The sequence below is a fragment of the Scyliorhinus torazame genome, chromosome 12 (assembly GCF_047496885.1).
Source record: "Scyliorhinus torazame isolate Kashiwa2021f chromosome 12, sScyTor2.1, whole genome shotgun sequence".
Classification (NCBI taxonomy): domain Eukaryota; kingdom Metazoa; phylum Chordata; class Chondrichthyes; order Carcharhiniformes; family Scyliorhinidae; genus Scyliorhinus; species Scyliorhinus torazame.
Window position 1 is genome coordinate 83,639,483 of NC_092718.1, and position 22,629 is coordinate 83,662,111.

The window sequence follows — 22,629 nt, forward strand, 5'->3', positions numbered from 1 at the left end:
TTTTTTCCAATAAAGGGGCAATTTAGTGTGACCAATCCACCTAACCTGCACATCTTTGGGTTCTGGAGGGTAAAACCCACGCAGATACGGGGAGAATGTGCAAACTCCACACAGAGAATGACCCGGGGCTGGGATCGAACCCGGGTCCTCAGTGCCATAGGCAGCAGTGCTAACCACTGCTCCACCCTGCCGCCCCCTGCAGTACCGCCTCTGGCTACCACAGCGCTGTGTCTGGCCGGGTTGAAGAGCTGTCAGCTAATCTGATCGGCTGACAGCTCTCAGACTCAGGCGTTCCTTCCACGGAGCGGACAGAAGCTCTGCCCGCTGAGAATCAAAACTCAAGTGAGCGTTAAATGGTAGTGGGAGTTTGAGATTTGTATGTCATGCATTAAGCACCCACTCTCGGCATGGTGAGCACCGATCGCTCTACATTCTTAAAATCACACTCCAGGAGTCTTCTGACAAACGTTTAACTCTGGAGAACTCTATACAATTCAGAACCACTATGTGAAAATCTGTACAACTCTGTATAAATCTGTATAATTCTGTGTAACTGTAAAACTTTGTATAACTGTATAATTCTGTGCAATTCTGTTTAACTATGTATAACCCAGCACAACTCTGTGTAACTCCGTATAATTCTGTACTACTCTGTGTAACTCTGTACAACTTTGTATAATTCTGTGTAACTCTGTATAACTCTGTGTAATTCTGTAACCCTTTAGTCATGTGAGAGTACCTTTAAGAAATGGGTGTTTAAGAAATGTACCTTTAAGAAATGGGTGTTTATCAGTGATGTCAGAGTGTGGGTGGAGCTGGGCTGTCTGTCGGCTTTTTACTTTCGTTTTAGGCTGTTTGCTGCAGGGTGTGTTTAGTTTCATTTTCAGTGTTGGAGCTGAAGCCAGACCGAGCAGGTGTACTGTTGATCTCTCTGCCATGAAAAGACTATCTCTTGATCATTTGGTGAATTCAGAATTATAAATGTTCTCAGTAGTGAATGTAAATCTGATGTGCCTCTGTTAAAAGGCGTTTCTTCTGTCTTCTGGATGTTGTTTGGGAAGTTATTAAGGATTACTTAGTGTTGTATTCTTTGGGGGTTGTATTTGAATTGATGGTTGCTAAGATGTTCACTGTATGTTTTAAAAAGGTTAACTTGAGTTCATAGAATAAACATTGTTTTGTTTTAAAAAATACTTTTCCATTTCTGCTCTACCACACCTGGGCCGTGTGCTCCCCATACCACAATCTATTAAAAGTCGTGGGTCAGGTGAACTCCATGATACACTTTGGCGTTCTCTAAACCCTGGCCCATAACACTTCGTAAAAGTCTGTATATCTCTGTGTAACTCTGTACGATTCTGACAACGCTGTATAACTCTGAATAATTCTGTATAAATCTGTTCAACTCTGTAACTCCACAAAACTCTGTGTAATTCTGTGTAACTCAGATTAATTCTGTACAACTTCTTACAATTTTGTGTAACTCTACAACTCTGTGTAACTGAACAACTCTGTGTAACTGAACAACTCTGTGTAACTCTGTACAACACTGTGTAACTCTGTATAATTCTGGATAACTCTGGATAACTTGGTACAACTCTGTATAACTCTATACAATTATGTACAACTCTGTATAAATCGGCATAGATGTGTATAATTCTGCCCACTCTGTAAAACCCTGTAGAACTGCATAACTCTGAATAATTCTGTATAACCCTGCATAATTCTGTACAACTCATTACAATTCTGTGTAACTCCACAAAACTCTGTATAATTCTGTTTAACTCTACAATTTTGTACAGTTCTGTGCCTCTCTGTAAAACTCTGTACAATTCTATACCACTCTGTAACTTTGTATAATTCTGTTCAACACTGTACAACTCTGTACACTCTATATAGCTCCATATAATGATGTAGAATTATACACAACGCTATAAAAAAACTCTGTACAACTCTGGATAACTCTGTATAATTCTGTACAACTCCCTGTAATGCTGTACAACTCTGTATACGTCTGTATAATTCTGTGCACCTCTGTGTAACTCTGTGTAACTCTGTATAATTCTGTACAATTCTGTACTATTCTGTAAAACACTGTATAATTCTGTGTAACTCTGTATAATTGTGTACAACTCTGTCCAACTCTATGTAACTCTGTACAACTCTATATCACTGGGTAGGTTTCTCTGTTTCTAAGGGCTGGATTCTGCAGCTATGTCCGCAGGATCCGTCTGGTCTGACGACCAAAATGTCGTTGCCTCCCCTGCACCGATCCTCTGCCTGGTGGGGGGCTAGCAGCCACGACACGTAAAGCCTCGGCTTTACCTGCAGATACGGCCGCAGAATGGCCGGCTTCATGACCGCACCTGCGCAGGGCAGCGGCCTGTGGTGGCTGCGCCATACAATATGGCGCCGGCCATGCGTGGCCCTGGCCTGCCAAAGACGGGCCTCCTGTAACCCCATTCGCCACCCCCAGACCACCCTCCACCAGCCTCCCCAGCCCCTACCGAAGCCCCCCCCCCTCCCGCCAGCGGATTGGCACCCTCCGTTCCGTTCAATGCACTCCCGCCCACACCATTGAGGACTCGGCCCATCGGGGGCGGACCATCAGGGGAGGGCCTCAGGTAACATCCTGAGGCCGTCCCGGCAGCGTACTCCTCGAGTATGCCGGTTTTGAGGGGCGTATCATCGGAAACACAGCGCCGCCACTGATTCCAGCTTAAAAACGCATTCTCCGGCTGATCGCTGGACGCAATTTCGGTGTCGCCGATCGGAGAATCCAGCCCTAAGTGTTGACTCCAGTGCAGAATTTGTGGAGTTTCACAACAGCAAAACTGGTGGAGGTATTGGGGGGAGTGACGGTTCTGCCTATGGATCAGCGTGTCCAAAGCCTGGGGCATTCTGTGCAGGTGCTGGCTGAGCCTCAGGACAGGGTTGTCGCCTCACATGCATCCGTGTGCCAAAGCCATCTGGACATCACAGCGGCGCTGCTGAGCGTGGCTCCGTCACAGTAGGCCATGGCTGGGAACATCGGCGCCATTGTCCAGGCACTGCCAGTCATGGAGGCCTGCTCTGGTCTCGGCCTGAGCAAGGGGTGAACCATCTCCACCTGGGACTGCGCCACATCACGCTGCGTTTCTGAGACTAAGTGTTGACGCCAACGCAGAATTCATGGACTTCCATGACAGCAAAACTGGCGCCACACCTGGACCTATTAGGGGACTGTTCAGGAGCTAGCACCAGTGCCATGTGGAACACAATTGATTCTATTGAGAAACGGTGCCCGATTTGCCGGTTTGCGATTGACACTCAGGAGGCTGACAAGCTGCAGCTGCATATACACACTTAACTCCTCACACACCATCACAGCCATCAGGATGGCAGCAAGGAGAGCAGCCCCAAGATTCACCGACGCTGGGCTGGAGACCCTCCTGGACACGGTGGAGGAGCGGGGAATGTTTCGGTACCCCAGCCCGGGAAGGAGGCTGCCAGCTGGCACCGTTCATCGGGCGTGGGTGCAAAGGCAGTGAATGCTGTGGCTACCGCAGTCCGGACCGGCCACTTGTGCCGTAAAAAACTGCACAATCTCCTTAGGACGGTCAGGGTGAGTAGGCAGCACTGTGCCCCTGGCACCAACCCCCGTCCCACACACCCGTTACCCCCCCCCCTCCCCCACTCTGCACTACATGCCAGTTCCTATATCGGCTGCCATGGCCGGGCTCCCTGGCCACTTAGGTCACTAGTTTCCACCCCCTGGACAGCAGAGTCGCAGTGGCTAAAAATATCATTTTCTATTTCCCCTGCCCAAGGAGAAGGCCGCGCACAACCGCCAGGAGCGGGAGAAGACAGGAGGGGGACCGCCGGATCTGCGGCCCCTCACCACGGCAGAGCAGAGGGCCCTGGACGTGGTCAGTGACCCAGAGGAAAGGGAGATCGCCGAGGTGGAAGTGAGACCCTGCTTAGTTGCACTTCCCTGTGACACGTGTGCCAACCTCCCCAACACCACCCCCACACCACCCTCACCCCCACACAACCCTCACCTTACACTACCCCCACACCACCCTCACACTACACTACCCCCACACCACCCTCATCCCCGTACCCCATCCTCGCCCCCACACCACCCACACCCTACACCACCTCCACACCGCCCGCACCCCCATCCTCACCCCCACACCAACCTCACCTTATACCACCCATCATCCCCCACCGACACACCCACCCCCACTCCGCCCTGGCCCACGGTCTAATCATGCGTCTTGTCTTGTGTCATGCTGGAGATGGGGCAGGTCATTCTGGCGTCCCCTGCCCTCAGCCAGTGTCACAGCCAGAGCATCTCCATGAGCCGAGCAGTTATGGGAGCAGCTCGGACTCCAGCCCTCCGTCCGAGACCCAGGACACCGTGCAACTCGGGACGGAGGAAGTCAGTGATTTTCCATCACAGCTCTCTCCAACACCCTCCACCATCCCAGAGACACTCACCTCGGTTGGGCACTTTAGTGAAGAAGCTCCTGGGACACTATCTGATGATCACCACACAGCTGATCCGGTACTGCAGGTGGAGGTAGGAATTCCAGAGGGGGTGGACAGTCATAGGGCGGGCCAACCCCAGGAATTAGCTGCCGTCCAGGCGGGTTTTTGGAACGGACACTCCCATCAATTGTTGAGATGCACAAAGCCAGGGACTACATGAGGGGTCGTTGGTGAGCATCCAGCACCTGCAGGTGCAGTTGGAGGAGTCCAATTGCCTGAAGAAGCAGGAGGTGGTGCCGACAGTGCGTGCCACCCAGGCCAACACTGCACGGATGGCGTCCGCAGTGAAGGCATTGGACACGACGGTTTTGGCTATGGGTCAGCATGTCCAAGGCCTGTGGCACTCTGTGCAGGCGCTGGCCGAGGCTCAGGATAGGGTTGCCACCTCTCAGGCAGCCATGTGTCAGAGCCACTTGGCCCAGTCACAGCAGGCCACGGCTGGGAACGTCAGCAACATTGCTCAGGTACTGACCGACGTGGCGCAGACCCAGAGGGAGATGGTGCAGTGACGGGGCCCGTGCCACTGACTCCCGCAGGAGAGGTGCAGGAACACCGCTGCACCTCAGACAACCCCCCCCCCCTCCTGCCCCTGGTGCATCTGGTGGGCACTGGGCAGAACAGGGTGGCACCAAGACACCCGAGGAGCAGCCGGGCCCATCCAGGCCCAGTCTCCCCAGAAGACGCCCACCAGAGGGGACCCAGGACGCAGGGCAGGAATCACAGCAGGCCACCTCCACTCCTGCTGTACCATCCCAGGGACCATCTAGGCGTAGCTTTAGGGCCCGGAAGGCCAAGAGGTTAGACACCAGTTAAGTTGGCACAGGTGCAGGGCACTGTTTAGTTATAGGGGCTAGGGCACAAATCTGTAAACATTTGCTCACATTAAACACCTGTTCCCACTGTTACAACCTGCCTCAGTGCTCTGTCAGATGGGTGTGAGGATGGGCTGGTCTGGGCTGGCCAATGGGAGGGAATGGGTGGCCGTTGTGGGTGGGCAGGGCTCGAGCCCCCCACCCCTGACAGATGGCACCGTGCGATGGAATGGCCAGCTCGCATGCAGGGATCATGTAGGTGGATGCTGGAAAGTGCAACCGTGGGCAGGAGTCAGACGTTGGCATACGATGTGGAGCAACAGAGCTCACCGCAGAGTGGGTTGTCATCATCCTCCATCCCATGGACCAGACCCGCTGTTACTGCCAACCCACCCCGTAGTGTGACAGGTATGTATCACAAAGGTAGTTCAGGTGGGTGGTGGCCACGGGGTGGGAGTGAGTGGGTGTGGGGGTGGGATGCGCCTGGCCAGTCCCCTCCCCTAGTCGATGAACCTGGAGGTGATCAGAGCATCCCATGCACGTTGGCCCTGGAGCACACATTGTGCAGCCTCCTGTGCCTGCCTGGACCCCATGTCCTGGCCATTACACGCTCCTTCACATCCTTCTTGTCGGATGAGGCCAGGTGTTCCTCCTCCTCCTCCAGTATGTCACCCCTCTGCTGTGCGATGGTGTGGAGGACACGGCAGGCCGCCACGATGCGGGCGACTCTCTTAGCATCTCACTGGAGGGTCCAGAGCGGTCAGGAACCTGAACAGCATCTTCAGGAGCCAAAGCACTGCTCATTCACGGACCTTGTCACTGTATGGGCACCTTTGTATCGGGTCTTTGCATCGGTCTGTGGCCTCCGGATTGGTGTCAACAGCCACGACCGTAGCGGATAACCCCTGTCGCCCAGAAGCCAAACCCCGCAGCCGGGGTGGGGGCATCTCGAACGTGTCAGGGACCGCCGAATGAAGGCATCGCGCACACTGCCTGGGTATCGGGTGCAGAGGTGAATGATGTGTAGCTGATGGTCACACACCAGCTGCACGTTAATTGAGTGGAACCCCTTTCGGTTTGTTATCTGCAGGTGCTCGTAGGGAGAAATGCATCCCATCGATCACCCCCTGGACCCGGGGCATGTCGATGGTGGCAGCAAACCCCGCTGCTCAGGCAGCCTGGTAGGCTCGGTCCATATTGAAATGGATGTATTGAGCCGCCTGGGCATATAGGGTCTCCGTGACGGCACGGATGCACCTGTACACCGAGGTCTGTTAGATCCCGGACAGGTCCCCACCCGGCACCTGGAGGGACCCCAATGGGTAAAAGTTCAGGGTGACCGTCATCTTGACGGCCACAGGGCGCCATCAGGAATTCGGCCCATCGGAGGAGGAGAATTGCGGAGGTCCCAGAGAATACCAGGTTGGGCCAGCTAATGATATGCTAACGGTGTTTACTGTATGTGCGCTCCGGTACGCATTGGTGCCGTTGTCGAGGTGACGGAGAATTGCGAGTTGGTGTCAAATCGCCGCCCGCTGCGATTTTGGCATCGGAAACAATTCTTCGCCCAATCGCGTTTAGCAATTTCAGTGTTGGCCAATGGAGAATCCCGCCCTATAACTTGTATAACCCTGTGTAACTCTGTGCAACTCTGTATAATTCTGTACAGCTCAATGCAACTCTGTATATTTTTGTAGAAATCTGTACAACTCTGTGTAACTCTGCAATACTCTGTATAATTCTGTGTAACTCTGTATAATTATTTACAGTACTGTACCACGCTATAAAACTCTGTACAATTCTGAGTCACTCTGTACAACTCTGTGTAACTCTGTGTAATTCTCTTGTTATGGGCCTGGGTTTAGAGAACCCCAAAGTGTATCATGGAGTTCACTTGTAGCCATCTGAGATGGCCACCTGCAAAGGACCATGGGAATTATGGCCAAGCCAGGACTCAGACAGATACAGAGCTTCTGTGTATTTGAAACGCAGGTAGTTAGACCTGATTGAAACCCCCGCTCGTTTGCATTCTAATGGCCCGTTTCCCAGGACAATAGGACTCCAATCAAGAAACCGAAGAGCCCTAAAACCTTGCACAAAAATTGGACCAAAGGGGCCATCCTTTCCCCTTTAAATGCTTCCTCAACTCTTCCTCCCACATGGGGCATTGCTCTGCTCTGTTGGTCGCTGCGACCTCAGGTTCCTGTGGGTTCATTAAATGTTCCATCGCTTTAGTGGCCATTGCTTCTAATATCTCTTTTGCTCGACCTCTAATATCTCAGAGACCTCTCAATCCATCAGAGTCATGCAAAATGTTCTAACAATTTTTGGGATCAGGCAAAAATTGCACATAGCGTATCACCCCCAATCCAGCGGCATTGTTGAGAGAATGAATCACACTTTAAAAGCGACCATTAGGAAGATGGTGCAACAGAATAATACCACATGGGACACAGTTCTCCCATTTGCCCTTATCTTTATTCGGAACACCGTTTCCAGTTCCACAGGTTTCACCCCCCACACTCTCATGACCGGACGGCCCATGAAGGGAATTGAATATTTATTAGATCTCGATTTGGCAAGCCCCACAGTAACCACCCTCACCCACAAAAACGCAGTCCAACAGATCACAGATAATATTAAAGTAGTACAACTCGCTGCAGCTGTCCGACTAGGCGCTAGAAGGAAGCAGAGTAAAGCCTGCTTTGACAAAACCGTCCACCCCATAGAGTACACAGTCGGTCAGCAAGTAATGGTTTCCCTTTACAACCCCAGTTCTTTCCTCTCCCCCAAATTTGCAGGACCCTACTCTATTTCGGACAAAGTGAGCCCCTCCGTGTACAAGATAACGTACCCCAATGGCAAAACTGGTTGGTTCCACATCAACCAACTCAAAGTCTACGGATCCCAATGTAGCCACTCCCACCACATCTATCTGGCCCCGCCCATCGACAACCTAGTCTCACCCCTACACCGACCCTCCCCCAGCCATGCCATCACGTCCATGCCCACAGACCCGAACTTGTCTCCACCCACAGGTACAGACTTTCACCTTGAACTTGACACCGACGACAGCGACAGCCTCCCCGGATTGATGACTATCCCTGACCACTGGTGCAATCTCTCTGCCCCCAGTCACCCCCTATATGCCCTTCCCCAGCCATCGCCACAGCCACTGCCACAGCCACCGCCCGAAGACAGTAACTTGCCCTCCACTCCCATCGCCCCTACGCCTCATGACAAACAAGCCCCTCTTTGGCATCGCGACAGTTCTTGTAGACTGGTAAGACACAATAATTCAGATTATCCGACGGCCCACGTGGCCATGGCACAGAAACGGCAGACACGAGTCTGGCTACCGGGATATGGTGATGATTCAGATACTGACTCTCGTTTCGGTAATGCTTTTACAACGCTGTTTGGTACAGAACCCTGAGGTGTCCAGATGATGAGAAAAAGGCACAGCCTAAGTATTAAGGTGTCCTAATTTCTGATGGAGCCTGCCCGCCTTTTTCCTTCTTCTTTTCTTCCCAATACATGGTTTTAATTGATGTCGGCCTGACACCCAATTTCTTGATACAGTCATAGTTACTCTTCTCACAGAGAATCAGACGCAATTTACTGACCAATGGCCGTTAAAGGCACAATTGTTGGATCTCACATGACTACAAATTCTTTCCGCTCGTTAGGTACCCCTGGTAGGGAGTCACGGCATCAGTCCCCGCCCTACCTGAGGACCCCAACTGCATCCGGACAGTTAAGCTCGGGTAGTGGAGTAACGACACTAACCCCCGCCCTACCGGGGATTCCACCCATTCCTATCCTGCAGCGGCCCATACGCACCTCATGTTCCCGTCACTTCATACACTCTGGAATGGTTCTCTACACACTGCACTGTCTTTGGCAGGCCTTAGTTTCACCTTCTCTGCACTCCCTTTGGTAGTGGTATACAGAATGCCCTTTGCCACGTTCTGTACGCTCACCCTTCTTTCCTTTAGCTTCCGCGACCCCCTGGTCACTCCCCACGTGCTCTTTACACAGATGACACAATTGGTTGCCACATATGCTGCTACGCGCGAACTACCTCTGGACCCTGGGAAGAAGAAACTTTATAAAACAGGCCACCCTAAAATTCGGCTGGTTAAGATGAGCCTCAACCACCACTGGTTGTCGTAAAGAAAAGACTGGACGGAGAAATTGTCCACCCACTCCCTGCATCGACCACAAGCTGCGAGAATCTCTGCACTTCAAAATTGGTATTTCTTGTCTCTCAAAACGTTATTTTTTAAAAAAACGATGGAGTCACATATGGTGACGATCATAATGGGTAATTGGAGTAAGGAGAGAAAGACAAATAAAACGAGATATTAACCGAAGATAATATCAGATACTATGCTTGCACCCCCAGGAATACACGGAAGACGGAAGACAGAAGACAGGACGAAACATGCGTTTTGATCATCGCTGGACTTCTGCAACTGCGCGCGCAATGGACTATTTTAATGTACACAACTCCAGGCCCGAACACTACCACACAACATGACACCCCTAGTCCGGACACCACACACAAAGACAGGCACCGAAACCCCCACTTGGTGCGGAAACATTGCCAAATGGTACCCCCTTTCATACACAGTAGAGGCCCTTCTAGTAATTGCAATAATCTGCAGTGTCATTCAGACACTTAGTCTCCGTAAATGACGAGCAAAAGCCTCCCGGTCCCTGATATATACAGTCCGAGCCCCCTTCTTCGGAATTCAACAAAGCTGAACAGATGTATTAACTGCTGCTAAGAATTATAACCATGTACCTCTGTAAACATTACCAGAATTAATTAGAAATGTAATGCTGCTGTTTTAAAATTTTTGTACTGTACATAACTTCTTTTTGATATTCGCCAGCAGCGTGAGAGTAGCTTAGATAGTGTTAGTTAGTAATCAACTGTACGGATAAGTTAAATGTTTAATAGTGAAATGTTTTATAGTGACCCGTGAGAGATTAATTAATGTATGATGTGTTAATAAATATTAGGTAAGTGCCCCAAAATATAGGATAGGATAGAGTAGAACCTGGCCTTGACCAAGGGTGACCGGTACATCAAGGATGGATAGGGATCAATAGTGTGATCCACCACGCTTGGCGTTCAGGATCAAGAGGACAGGATGTAGCCATTTGAGATGGCCATCTGCAAAGGACCATGGGAATTATGGACAACCCAGCACTCAGACAGATACAGAGCTTCTGTGTATTTGAAACGCAGGTAGCTAGACCTGATCAAAACCCCCGCTCGTTTGCATTCTAATGGCCCGTTTCCCAGGGCAATAGGACTCAACCAAGAAACCGATACAGCCACAGACTGATCGGCGCCACTCCCATTACTCAGAGAGCCCAACTGCCAAGGTCAATGACCAATAAGGACCCGCCCAGCCACCAAGGCACCCGCCCCTTTATTGGCCGAAATTGAAGGCAGTGATCAAAGCTCTGTCGAGCTATTGGGTCCAAGATCAAGGATCGCCCCAAAGAGCGCGAAATCCCAGAGGGATAAAAGGGGACACAGCCATGTGTTCTTTCTTTTCTGGATCCAGCCTGTGCCAGCCTCTTTTGGGATTGGCCTGTGCCCACACCAACTGCAGCATAACGACCAGACAGCCAAGTTCAAGACCAACGATCGCTACCTGACGGAAGAGCCCAGCAGAGACAGAGCCACTTCTTCAAACCAGCCACGTGAGATCAAGATAAAGGCCTTATCCATCTGCACAGCGCCGGTCGCCCTGAAGTTAAGTATAGGTTATTGCAGCTGATAGGTGTTGTTTAACTCGTAGTAGATATTGTGTTTGCATGTCGAAGTAATCCTTGTTTGTGTAAATAAACCATCTTTTGAACTGACTAACTGGTAGTATGGTCATTTGACCGATATAAGGGAAAGACTTGTGGTTCACCGAGATAAATAGAAATACCCACAGTATTGGCGACGCTGTTGGGACATAACATCATATTATAAATAGAGCCTCATATCATAAAGAGCAACACACCTGACCCACAACTTTTAATAGATTGTGGTATGGGGAGCACACGGCCCACTCTACAGGTGTGGTACAGCATAAATGGAAAATTATTTTTTAAAGGAAAACATTGTTTATTCTATGAACTCAAGTTAACCTTTTTAAAACATACAGTGAACATCTTGGCAACCATTAATTCAAATACAACCCCCAAAAAATACAAAACTAAGTAATCCTTAAGCTGTCCTTTTAACATACATAATACTTAAAAAAAGAACTTTTAACAGAAGCACATCAGGTTAAAGTCACTACTGAGAACAGTTATTAGTTTTAAATCATCAAAGGATCGATTTACATTCTTTAGATTACAGAGGGAGACTAATATCCCTTCTGGCTGTGACTGCAGCTATTCAGCTCTGAAAACAAAATTAAAACACACCCTGCAGCAAACAGTCTAAAACGAAAGTAAAAAGCTGACGGACAGCCCAGCTCCACCCACACTCTGACATCACTGATAAACACCATTTCGTAAAGGTACATTTCTTAAACACCCATTTCTTAAAGGTACTCTCACATGACAGCTCCCCCCAAGAAAAAAAATAAACGATCAACTTCAAGATGTTTCATTTTTCACCTTTTCACGATCCTTTAAGAAATGCACACAGTAAATATACAGTAAAAAAACAACACACGCAAACAGGTATAATAATATAGTCCATTTTTGTTTGTCTTCCTCCAACTGAAATCCTTCTCGATTGACAGTTTCTTTGAACAAGAAGGTCTCTGCACGATCCGTCCATTTCTCTACGTCTCGGTATTTCTCTTTAAAGTCAGATACTTTAGTTCAATCTGATCACAGAGTCCTTTGCAATTCTCAAACACAAGAGCATTGGTTATCACAGCTTTCAGGCAGTCAAATGCCCGTTGAAAGTACGCTGTACAATGAAAATTTTTACGTTTCTTCAGCAAGTCCATCAGTGAAACTTTCACGCGACAAAACTTTTTCACAAATGTTCGATCAAATCCACTCATGCCAAGAAATCGCATTATTTCCCTTCGTCTCGAGGGTATCGGAAACTCCTCAAGGAAAGTGACTTGGGCTTCTCCAAATACACTTTTGGCTAGGTTTCTCACCAGACCTGCCTCCTGAAGTCGATCAAATAACTCCATCAGATGCTTTAAATGTTTTTTCCATGTCTGGCTGAAAATTACCAGATCGTCAATGTATACCGCACAATTGGGTAATCCTGAAACAACTTTGTTAGTTAACCATTGAAATGTGGCTGGGGCATTTTTCATGCCAAATGGCATAACTTTGAATTGGTATGTACCATCTGGAGTCACAAAAGCTGAAATTTCCTTTGCCCTTTCGGAGAAAGGTACCAGCCAGGAACCTTTAAGCAAATCCAGTTTGGAAATAAAAGCTGATTGTCCCACTTTCTCAATGCAATCCTCCAAACGTGGGATCGGATAAGAGTCCGTTCTTGTAACTGCATTGATCTTTCTATAGTCCACACACAACCATTGGGTACCGTCTGGTTTTGGTACCATCTCTATGGGTGAGCTCCATTGGCTGAAACCCACTTCAATTATGCCATTTTTAAGCATACTCCCAATCTCTTTGTTAACCTGTGCCAATTTTAAAGGGTTAAGTCTATATGGATGTTGTTTGATTGGAAATGCATTTCCCACATCTACATCATGTATAGCCATTTTAGTACTTCCCAATTTATCTCTACAAACTTGCCCATGTGATATCAATAACTCTTTCAGGTCAGTCCGTTTTTCCTCTGGAAGGTACACAACAATTTATCCCAATTTTTAAAAACATCCTCGTTTTCCAATTTAATTTGAGGTATGTCAAATTCACAGTCATCTGGATTTGGTTCGACATTTTGAGTTGGAATCATTAAAACCTCCTTTCTCTCTCCTTCCCTTTCAAAGTACCTTTTAAGGATATTCACATGACACACTCGGTGAGTTTTCCTTCCATCTGGTGTTTTTACCACATTATTCACCTCACTTAATTTCCTTTCAATCTGATAAGGTCCACAAAACTTGCTTTTAAAGGTTCACCTACCACTGGGAACAACACTAAAACTTTATCTCCACAGGCAAAACTACGAACTTTGGATTTCTTGTCCGCTACCCGTTTCATCACATGTTGTGCACCTTTTAAATGCTATCTAGCCAATTCACCTGCTCTATTTAATCGTTCCCTAAAATTTGACATGTAATCCAATAATGTAAGTTCCGATTTCTCATTCACCAATTTTCCCTTAATCAATTTAAGTGGTCCTCTGACCTCATGACCAAAAATTAGTTCAAAAGGACTAAATTTGGTTGATTCATTAGGTGCATCCCTAATTGCAAACAGTACGAATGGAATTCCTTTATCCCAATCTTCTGGATAATCTTGACAATAAGCCCGCAACTTTGTCATTAATACATTATGCAACCTTTCTAACACTCCCTGCGATTCTGGATGGTACGCAGTTGATTTAAGTTATTTTATTCCTAAGCTATAACTTCTTTGAATAACCTTGAGGTAAAATTTGATCCTTGATCTGATTGTATTTCTGTGGGTAGTCCATATCTAGTAAAGAATTGAAGTCACTCCACAATCTTTTTTGCTGTAATATTACGTACTGGAATGGCCTCTGGAAACCGAGTGGACACATCCATTATAGTCAAAAGATATTGATTCCCACTTTTTGTTTTAGGAAGCGGTCCTACACAATCAATTAGGACCCTAGTAAAAGGTTCCTCAAATGCTGGAATGGGTATTAAGGGTGCTGGTTTTATCACTGTTTGAGGTTTCCCTATCACTTGACATGTGTGACATTATTGACAAAATTTAACTACAGCTTTGTAGTCCAGGCCAATAAAAATGTTTCTGGATTTTAGCTTGAGTTTTCCTTATTCCCAAATGACCTCCCACTGGTACCTCATGTGCAACTCGCAACACCTTCTTTCTATACCCTACCGGCAATACTACTTGATGAACTTCTGCTCACTTTTCATCCGCCCCCACATGTGAAGGGCCCCATTTTCTCATCAAGACATCACTTTTACGCTAATAGCACTCTGGTATACATGCGGATTCCTCTTCTGTGTATGCTTTCTGATACATCCGGTTTTTTTCTACATCTTTCTGTTGTAACTGCGCCAATTTTCCTGAACTAAAAATATCCGCCTCATCCTCCAACCTGTTCTTGTTCTTTTTCAACCAGCCGATCAAATATCATTTCTGATAATTGCACTTCAACTTCATCTTCACTCTTTGATTTCTCCTCTTGTCTTAACCTGTGACTTTGCGACCTAGTTACTACACAATCTGGAAAAATCCCAGGATATTCGACGTTCAACACTTCAGTTGTCTGATTTTCCACTGACTTATCCACCACAGTAGGCATCACTCCCACCTGCGATCCAGCTATATCATTACCCAAGATAAACTGTATTCCTGGAAAAGATAGTGGGTATCACTGATTCAAACAAAGCTGGTTGGTAGGGCTACTGAAGTGTTTACATCACTACCAGAGGAGGTATCTGGGACATATGAGGAGGTGAAAAAATCCATCTTAGGTGCATATGAACTAGTGCCTGACGCCTACAGACAAAGGTTTAGAAATTTAAGGAAAGAATTTGGTCAAACATACATGGGGTTTGAAAGGCTCAAACAGAGTAATTTTGATAGGTGGATAAGGGCTTTGAAAATAGACCAAACGAATGAAGCTCTCAGAGAAATTATACTGTTGGAGGAGTTAAGCTTCAATTCCTGATGTAGTGAGAACTCATGTGGAAGAGCAGAGTGTTAAATCTGCAAGATTGGCAGCAGAAATGGCAGATGATTATGTATTAGTTCATAAATCAAAGCTTGTTACCGACATCAGTTTCAGCCTGTGAGGGATAGAAACTGGGGACATGAGAAATACTCAAGTAGTAATGGTAAAGGTGATCTGATGGGAGATAATAAGGAGAGTGTACCTCAGATTTAAAAAGAAATCCAGGAGGGTGGAAAAGAAATGAAAAGTTTCAGATGTTTTCACTGTAATCAACTAGGCCATGTAAAGTCACAGTGTTGGTGGTTGAAGAAAAGCACTGGGAAGGCTGATGTGGTAAAACAGGATAAGACAGTGTGATTTGTTAGAGTGGTAAAGGAAGGCCCAAGGGAAGTGAAGGAGGTGCAAACGATTGTACAGCCTGTTCAAGAGGTGATTGATAAGAAAGTGCCAGATCTCTTTAAAGAACTATCTTGTGCGGATAGAATTTACTCATGTGTATCAGGATGAGCAGGTAAAGAAGTCACAATTTTAAGAGATACGGGAGCTAGTCAATCTTTACTGGTAAGATATGAGGAGTAATGTATTCTGGGAAGAATGTTGCCAGAAAAGGTGGTAATATGTGGAATTCAGGGTGAGAGGAGTAGCGTTCAATTATATAAGGTCAGGTTGGACAGTCCAGTGAAGAGTGGTGAAGTGGTAGTCGGAGTAATAGAGAAACTATCTTGTCCAGGAATACAGTTTATCTTGGGCAATGATATAGCTGGATCGCAGGTGGGAGTGATGCCTACTGTGGTGGATAAGCCAGTGGAAAATCAGACAACTGAAGTGTTGAACGAAGAATATCCTGGGATTTTTCCAGATTGTTTAGTAACAAGGTCGCAAAGTCACAGATTAAGACAAGAGGAGAAATCAAAGAGTGAAGATGAAGTTGAAGTGCAATTATCAGAAACATTTTTTGATCAGATGGTTGAAAAAGAGCAAGAACAAGTGGAGGATGAGGCAGATATTTTCAGTTCAGGAAAATTGGCGGAGTTACAACAAAAAGATATGGAAATAAAACGGATGTATCAGAAAGCATATATGGAAGAGGAATCTGAGTGTATACTAGAGTGTTATTACCGTAAAAGTGATGTCTTGATGAGAAAATGGAGACCTTTACATATGCAGGCGGATGAAAAGTGTGCAGATGTTCATCCAGTAGTATTGCCGGTAGGGTGTAGAAAGGAGGTGTTGCGAGTTGCACATGAGGTATCAGTGGGAGGTCATTTGGGAATAAGGAAAACTCAAGCTAAAATACAAAAATATTTTTCTTCGCCTGGACTACATTAAGATGTAATTAAATTTTGTCAATAATGCCACTCATGTGGATCCCCTGCAATGTGGGTCTTACAGACCGATTTCCTTGCTAAATGTAGATGCCAAGGTGCTGGCGAAGGTCTTAGCCACGAGGATTGAGGATTGTGTGCCGCAGATCATCCATGAAGACCAGACGGGGTTTGTGAAGGCGAGACAGTTGAACGCGAATGTGCGGAGGCTTTTGAACGTTATCATGATGCCGGCGAGGGAGGGGGAGGCGGAGATAGTGGTGGCGATGGACGCTGAGAAATCCTTCGATAGGGTAGAGTGGGGGTACTTGTGGGAGGTGCTGAAGAGGTTCGGGTTTGGGGAGGGGTTTGTCAGGTGGGTTAGGCTGTTGTATGAGGTCCCGATGGCGAGTGTGACCACAAATAGGAGGAGGTCCGAGTACATTTGGTTGCACTGAGGGACGAGACAGGGGTGTCCCCTGTCCCCCTGCTCTTCGCACTGGCGATTGAACCCCTGGCTATGGCACTGAGAGAGTCGAGGAACTGGAGGGGGTTGGTGCGGGGTGGGGAGGAGCATAGGGTGTTGCTTTATGCGGACGACCTGCTGCTGTATGTGGCGGACCCGGTGGGAGGAATGCCAGAGGTAATGAGGATCCTTAGGGAATTCGGGGACTTTTCGGGGTACAAGCTCAATATGGGGAAGAGCGAGCTGTTCGTAGTTCAGCTAGGGGACCAGGAGAGGGGGATTGGCGAGCTCCCACTAAAAAGGGCGGAGAGGAGCTTCAGATATTTGGGGGTCCAGGTGGCCAGGAGCTGGGGGGCCCTGCATGGGCTTAACTTTACAAGGCTGGTGGAGCAAATGGAGGAGGAGTTCAAGAGGTGGGACACGTTGCCGCTGTCCTTGGCGGGTAGGGCGCAGTCAATCAAAATGACGGTGCTCCCAAGGCTTTTGTTCCTGTTCCAGTGCCTCCCCGTGTTTATCCCGAAGGCTTTTTTCAGGTGGGTTAACAGGAGTATAATGGGGTTTGTGTGGGCGCGACGGACTCCGAGGGTGAGAAGGGTGTTCCTGGAGCGGAGTAGAGATAGGGCGGGGCTGGCACTGCCCAACCTCTGTGGGTACTACTGGGCCGCCAATGCGACGATGGTGCGCAAGTGGGTGATGGAGGGGGAGGGGGCTGCATGGAAGAGGCTGGAGGCGGTGGCCTGTGTGGGTACGAGTCTGGGGGCGCTGGCAACGGCGCCGCTGCCGCTCCCTCCAAGGAGGTATACCACGAGCCCGGTGGTGGTGGCGGCCCTCAAAATTTGGGGGCAGTGGAGGCGGCATAGGGGGGAAGTTGGGGCTTCGGCGTGGACCCCATTACCGGGGAACCACCGGTTCGCCCCAGGAAGAACAGGTGGAGGGTTTTCGGGGTGGCACAGGGCAAGGATACGAAAGTTGGGGGACCTGTTTGTGGACGGGAAGTTCACGAGCTTGGGTGAGCTGGAGGAGAAGTACGGGCTCCCCCCCAGGGAACACCTTCATATTTACAGGTAAGGGCATTCGCCAGACGGCAGGTGGTGGAATTTCCGCGGCTACTGCCACACACAGTACAGGACAGGGTGCTCTCGGGGGGGTGGGTGGGAGTGGGGAAGATCTCGGAAACTTACCAGGTGATGCAGGAGGAGGTGGAGGCCTCGGTGGTGGAGTTGAAAGGTAAGTGGGAGGAGGAGTTGGGAGAGGAGATCGAAGAGGGGACGTGGGCAGATGCCTTAGGGAGGGTGAATTCTTCCTCTTCGTGCGGGAGGCTCAGCCTCGTACAGTTTAAGGTGCCGCACAGGGCGCACATGACCGGGACAAGGATGAGCCGGTTCTTTGGGGGTGAGGACAGATGTGTTAGGTGCTCAGGGAGCCCAGCAAATCACATCCATATGCTCTGGGCATGCCCAGCGCTGGAGGAATTTTGGAAGGGCGTAGCGAGGAAGGTGTCGAGGGTGGTAGGATCCAGGGTCAGACCGGGCTGGGGGCTCGCAATATTTGGGGTGGCAGAGGAGCCGGGAGTGCAGGAGGCGAAAGAGGCCGGAATGCTGGCCTTTGCGTCCCTGGTAGCCCGGCAAAGGATTCTCCTTCAGTGGAAAGATGCGAGGCCCCCAAGCGTGGAATCCTGGATCAGCGATATGGCAGGGTTCATTATTTGGGAGAGGGTGAAATTCGCCTTGAGAGGGTCGGTACAAGGGTTCTTTAGGCAGTGGCAACCGTTCTTTGACTTTCTGGCAGAACGATAGACATTGGTCAATGGCAGCAGCAGCTCCGGGGGGGGGGGGGGGGGGGGGGGGGCGGGGGGGGGGGGGGGTTTACTTTATTTTTGTTAATATTATATGTCTGAGGGGGTGTATACACCTGTTGTGTTAAGTCGGGGTGTTAATGTTAATTTATTATTTATGTACAGGATGGGAGGGGGTTTGGGGGGTTGCTTTTTTAGATTGTGTTTTGTACTTAACCCTGTTGGGTTCTTTTTTTCTTTCTCATTTTGTTGTTGATATTTTATGAAAACCTTTAATAAAAATTATTATTTTTTTAAAATAATGTCACTCATGTCAAGTGATAGGGAAACCTCAAGCAGTGATAAAACCAGCGCCCTTAATGCCCATTCCAGCATTTGAGGAACCTTTTACAAGGGTCCTAATTGATTGTGTCGGACCGCTTCCTAAAACAAAAAGTGGGAATCAATATCTTTTGACTATAATGGATGTGTCTACTAGGTTTCCAGAGGCCATCCCAGTACGTAATATTACAGCGAAAAAGGTTGTGAAGGAGTGACTTCAATTCTTTACTAGATATGGACAACCCACAGAAATACAATTGGATCAAGGATCAAATTTTACCTCAAGGTTATTCAAAGAAGTTATGGATAGCTTTGGAATAAAACAATTTTAATCAACTGCGTACCATCTAGAATCGCAGGGAGCATTAGAAAGGTGGCATCAGACATTAGACAATGTTGAGGGCTTATTGTCAAGATTATCCAGTGTATTGGGATAAAGGAATTCCATTCGTACTGTTTGCAATTAGGGATGCACCTAATGAGTCTACCAAATTTAGTCCTTTTGAACTAATTTTTGGTCATGAGGTAAGAGGACCACTTAAATTGATTGAAGAAAAATTGGTGAGTGAGAAATCGGAAATTACATGATTGGATTACGTGTTAAACAGAGCAGGTGAACTGGCTAGACAACATTTGAAAGTTGCACAAAATGTGACGAAACAGGTAGCGGACAAGAAATCCAAAGTTCGTAGTGTTGTTACCAGTGGTAGGTGAACCTTTAAATGCAAGGTTTTTTGGACCTTATCAGATTGAAAGGAAATTAAGTGAGGTGAATTATGTGGTAAAAACACCAGATAGAAGGAAGACTCACCGAGTGTGTCATGTGAATATCCTTAAAAGGTACTTTGAAAGGGAAGGAGAGCAAAAGGAGGAGGTTTTAATGATTCTAACTCAAAGTGACGAACCAAATCCAGATGACTGTGAATTTGACATACCTCAAATTAAATTGGAAAACGAGGATGTTCTTAAAAATTGGGATAAATTGTTGAGTTACCTTCCAGAGGAAACACAGACTGAAAGAGTTATTGATATCGCGTGGGCAAGTTTGTGGAGATAAATTGGGAAGTACTAAAATGGCTATACATGATGTAGATGTGGGAAATGCTGTTCCAATCAAACAACATCCATATAGACTTAACCCTTTAAAATTGGCACAGGTTAACAAAGAGATTGAGAGTATGCTTAAAAATGGCATAATTGAAGTGTGTTGCAGCCAATGGAGCTCACCCACAGTGATGGTACCTAAACCAGACAGTACCCAATGGTTGTGTATGGACTATAGAAAGGTTAATGCAGTTACAAGAACAAACTCTCATCCTATCCCACGTTTGGAGGATTGCATTGAGAAAGTGGGACAATCAGCTTTTATTTCCAAATTGGATTTACTGAAAGGTTACTGGCAGGTACCATTATCCAAAAGGGCAAAGGAAATTTCAGCTTTTGTGACTCCAGATGGTCTATACCAATTCAAAGTTATGCCATTTGGCATGAAAAACATCCCAGCCACATTTCAACCGTTAACTAACAAAGTTGTTTCAGGATTACCCAATTGTGCGGTATACATCGACGATCTGGTAATTTTCAGCCACTCATGGAAAGAACATTTAAAACATCTGATGGAGTTATTCGATACACATCAGGAGGCGGGTTTGGTGATAAACGTAGCCAAAAGTGAATTTTGGTGACAAACGTAGCCAAAAGCCCAGGTCACTTTCCTTGGCCATACAATCGGACGGGGTCGAATGGTCACACGGGATGTGAAACCAACAGTTATTGAGGAGTTTCCGATACCCTCAAGACAAAGGGAAATAATGCGATTTCTTGGTATGAGTTGATTTGATCGAACGTTTGTGCAAAGGTTTTGTAGCGTGGTTGCTCCACTGATAGGCTTGCTGAAGAAATGTTGAAAATTTCAGTGGACAGCGGACTTTCAACAGGCATTTGACTGCCTGAATGCTGTGATAATCAATGCTCCTGTGTTGGAGAATTACAAGGGACTCTGTGATCAGATTGAACTAAAATATCTGACTTTAAAGAGAAATGTTGAGGCGTAGAGAAATGGACGGATCGTGCAGAGACCTTCTTGTTCAAAGAGACTGTGAATTGAGAAGGATTTCAGTTGGAGGAAGAAGAACAAAAATGGACTATATTATTACATCTGTTTGCGTGTGTTTTAGAAATGGGAAAGGAAATTTTACTGTGTGCGTTTCTTAAAGGATGATGAAAAGGTGAAAAATGAAACTATCTTGAAGTTGATCATTTTTTTTTTTCTTGGGGGTGGTGTCATGTGAGAGTACCTTTCAGAAATGGGTGTTTATAAATGGGTGTGTATATAAATATCTGTAGTTGAGAGTACCTTTAAGAAATGGGTGTTTATTACTACAAGATGTTCACTATATGTTTTAAAAAGGTTAACTTGAGTTCATAGAATAAACATTGTTTTGTTTTAAAAAATACTTTTCCATGTCTGCTCTACCACACCTGTAGAGTGGGTCGTGTGCTCCCCATACCACAATTTAGTAAAAGTTGTGGGTCAGGTGAACTCCATGATACACTTTGGGGTTCTCTAAACCCTAGCTCATAACACCCTTCTGGCTGTGACTGCAGCTATCCAGCTCTGAAAACAAAACGAAAAAACACCCTGCAGCAAACAGCCTAAAACGAAAGTAAAACGCTGACAGACAGCCCAGCTCCACCCACACTCTGACATCACTGATAAACACCCATTTCTTAAAGATACAATTTGAAACACCCATTTCTTAAAGGTACTCTCACATGACACTCTATACTTCTGTACAATTCTGTACCACTTTGTAAAACTCTGTGTAAGTCTGTATAATTCTGTACGATTCTGTAAAACTCTGTATAACTATGTGTAACTATGTGTAACTCTGTATGGCTCTGTACACCTCTGTAAAACTCTGTAACTGCAAAACTCTGTAAAATTCTGTCCAACTCTGAGTAACTCTGCAAAACTCTATGTAGCTCTGTGTAACTCTGTACAATTCTGTACACCTCCCAATACCTTTCCACCTCTGGACTCCTCTCGATACCTTGTATTCCCCTCTGTAACTCTGTATAACTCAAACCTTTGCAGATCAGGACTGATGTGATTGCCCAGTTTAAGGTACTTCACGTCGGTGATGACATTACACTCAGCATACACAACGTCAAGATGAAAAATGCTGGGACGTATGCCTGTGATGTCATCAGAAAGAAAATAACCCTGCTGCGACGTTTCTTTTACCTCATTGGTTAGTCTTGCAGATGTATTTACTCTTTGTCTCTCTCTGTCTCTTTGTCTCTCACTGTCTTTCTCTGTCTCTTTGTCTCTTACTGTCTCTTTGTCTCTCTCTGTCTCTTTGTCTCTCACTGTCTCTCTCTGTCTCTTTGTCTCTCTCTGTCTTTTTGTCTCTCTCTATCTCTTTGTCTCTCTCTGTCTCTCTGCCTCTCTCTCTGGGCACGATTTAAAGGCCACGTCACACTTGAGTGAGAGCGCAACGTAGCCATCAGATTGCGGGAGAGGCCAAAACCGAGAACCACACCGGCTGCGGATCAGTTTGCGACCTAACCGGCCCACTCCCGTTGGTGAAATCAAGATCCCGCCA

At 47.1% G+C, this 22,629-nt stretch overlaps 1 protein-coding gene across 1 annotated transcript in view; it reads left to right on the plus strand.

Moving 5' to 3' along the window:
• spaca6 (sperm acrosome associated 6) overlaps nt 1-22,629 on the plus strand; it is an 80,558-nt gene that overhangs the window by 46,557 nt on the left and 11,372 nt on the right. Inside the window, exon 7 of the mRNA XM_072470186.1 lies at nt 22,119-22,275. Within this exon, the coding sequence (XP_072326287.1) occupies nt 22,119-22,275 (157 nt within the window). The remainder of the gene's footprint in view (nt 1-22,118; nt 22,276-22,629) is intronic.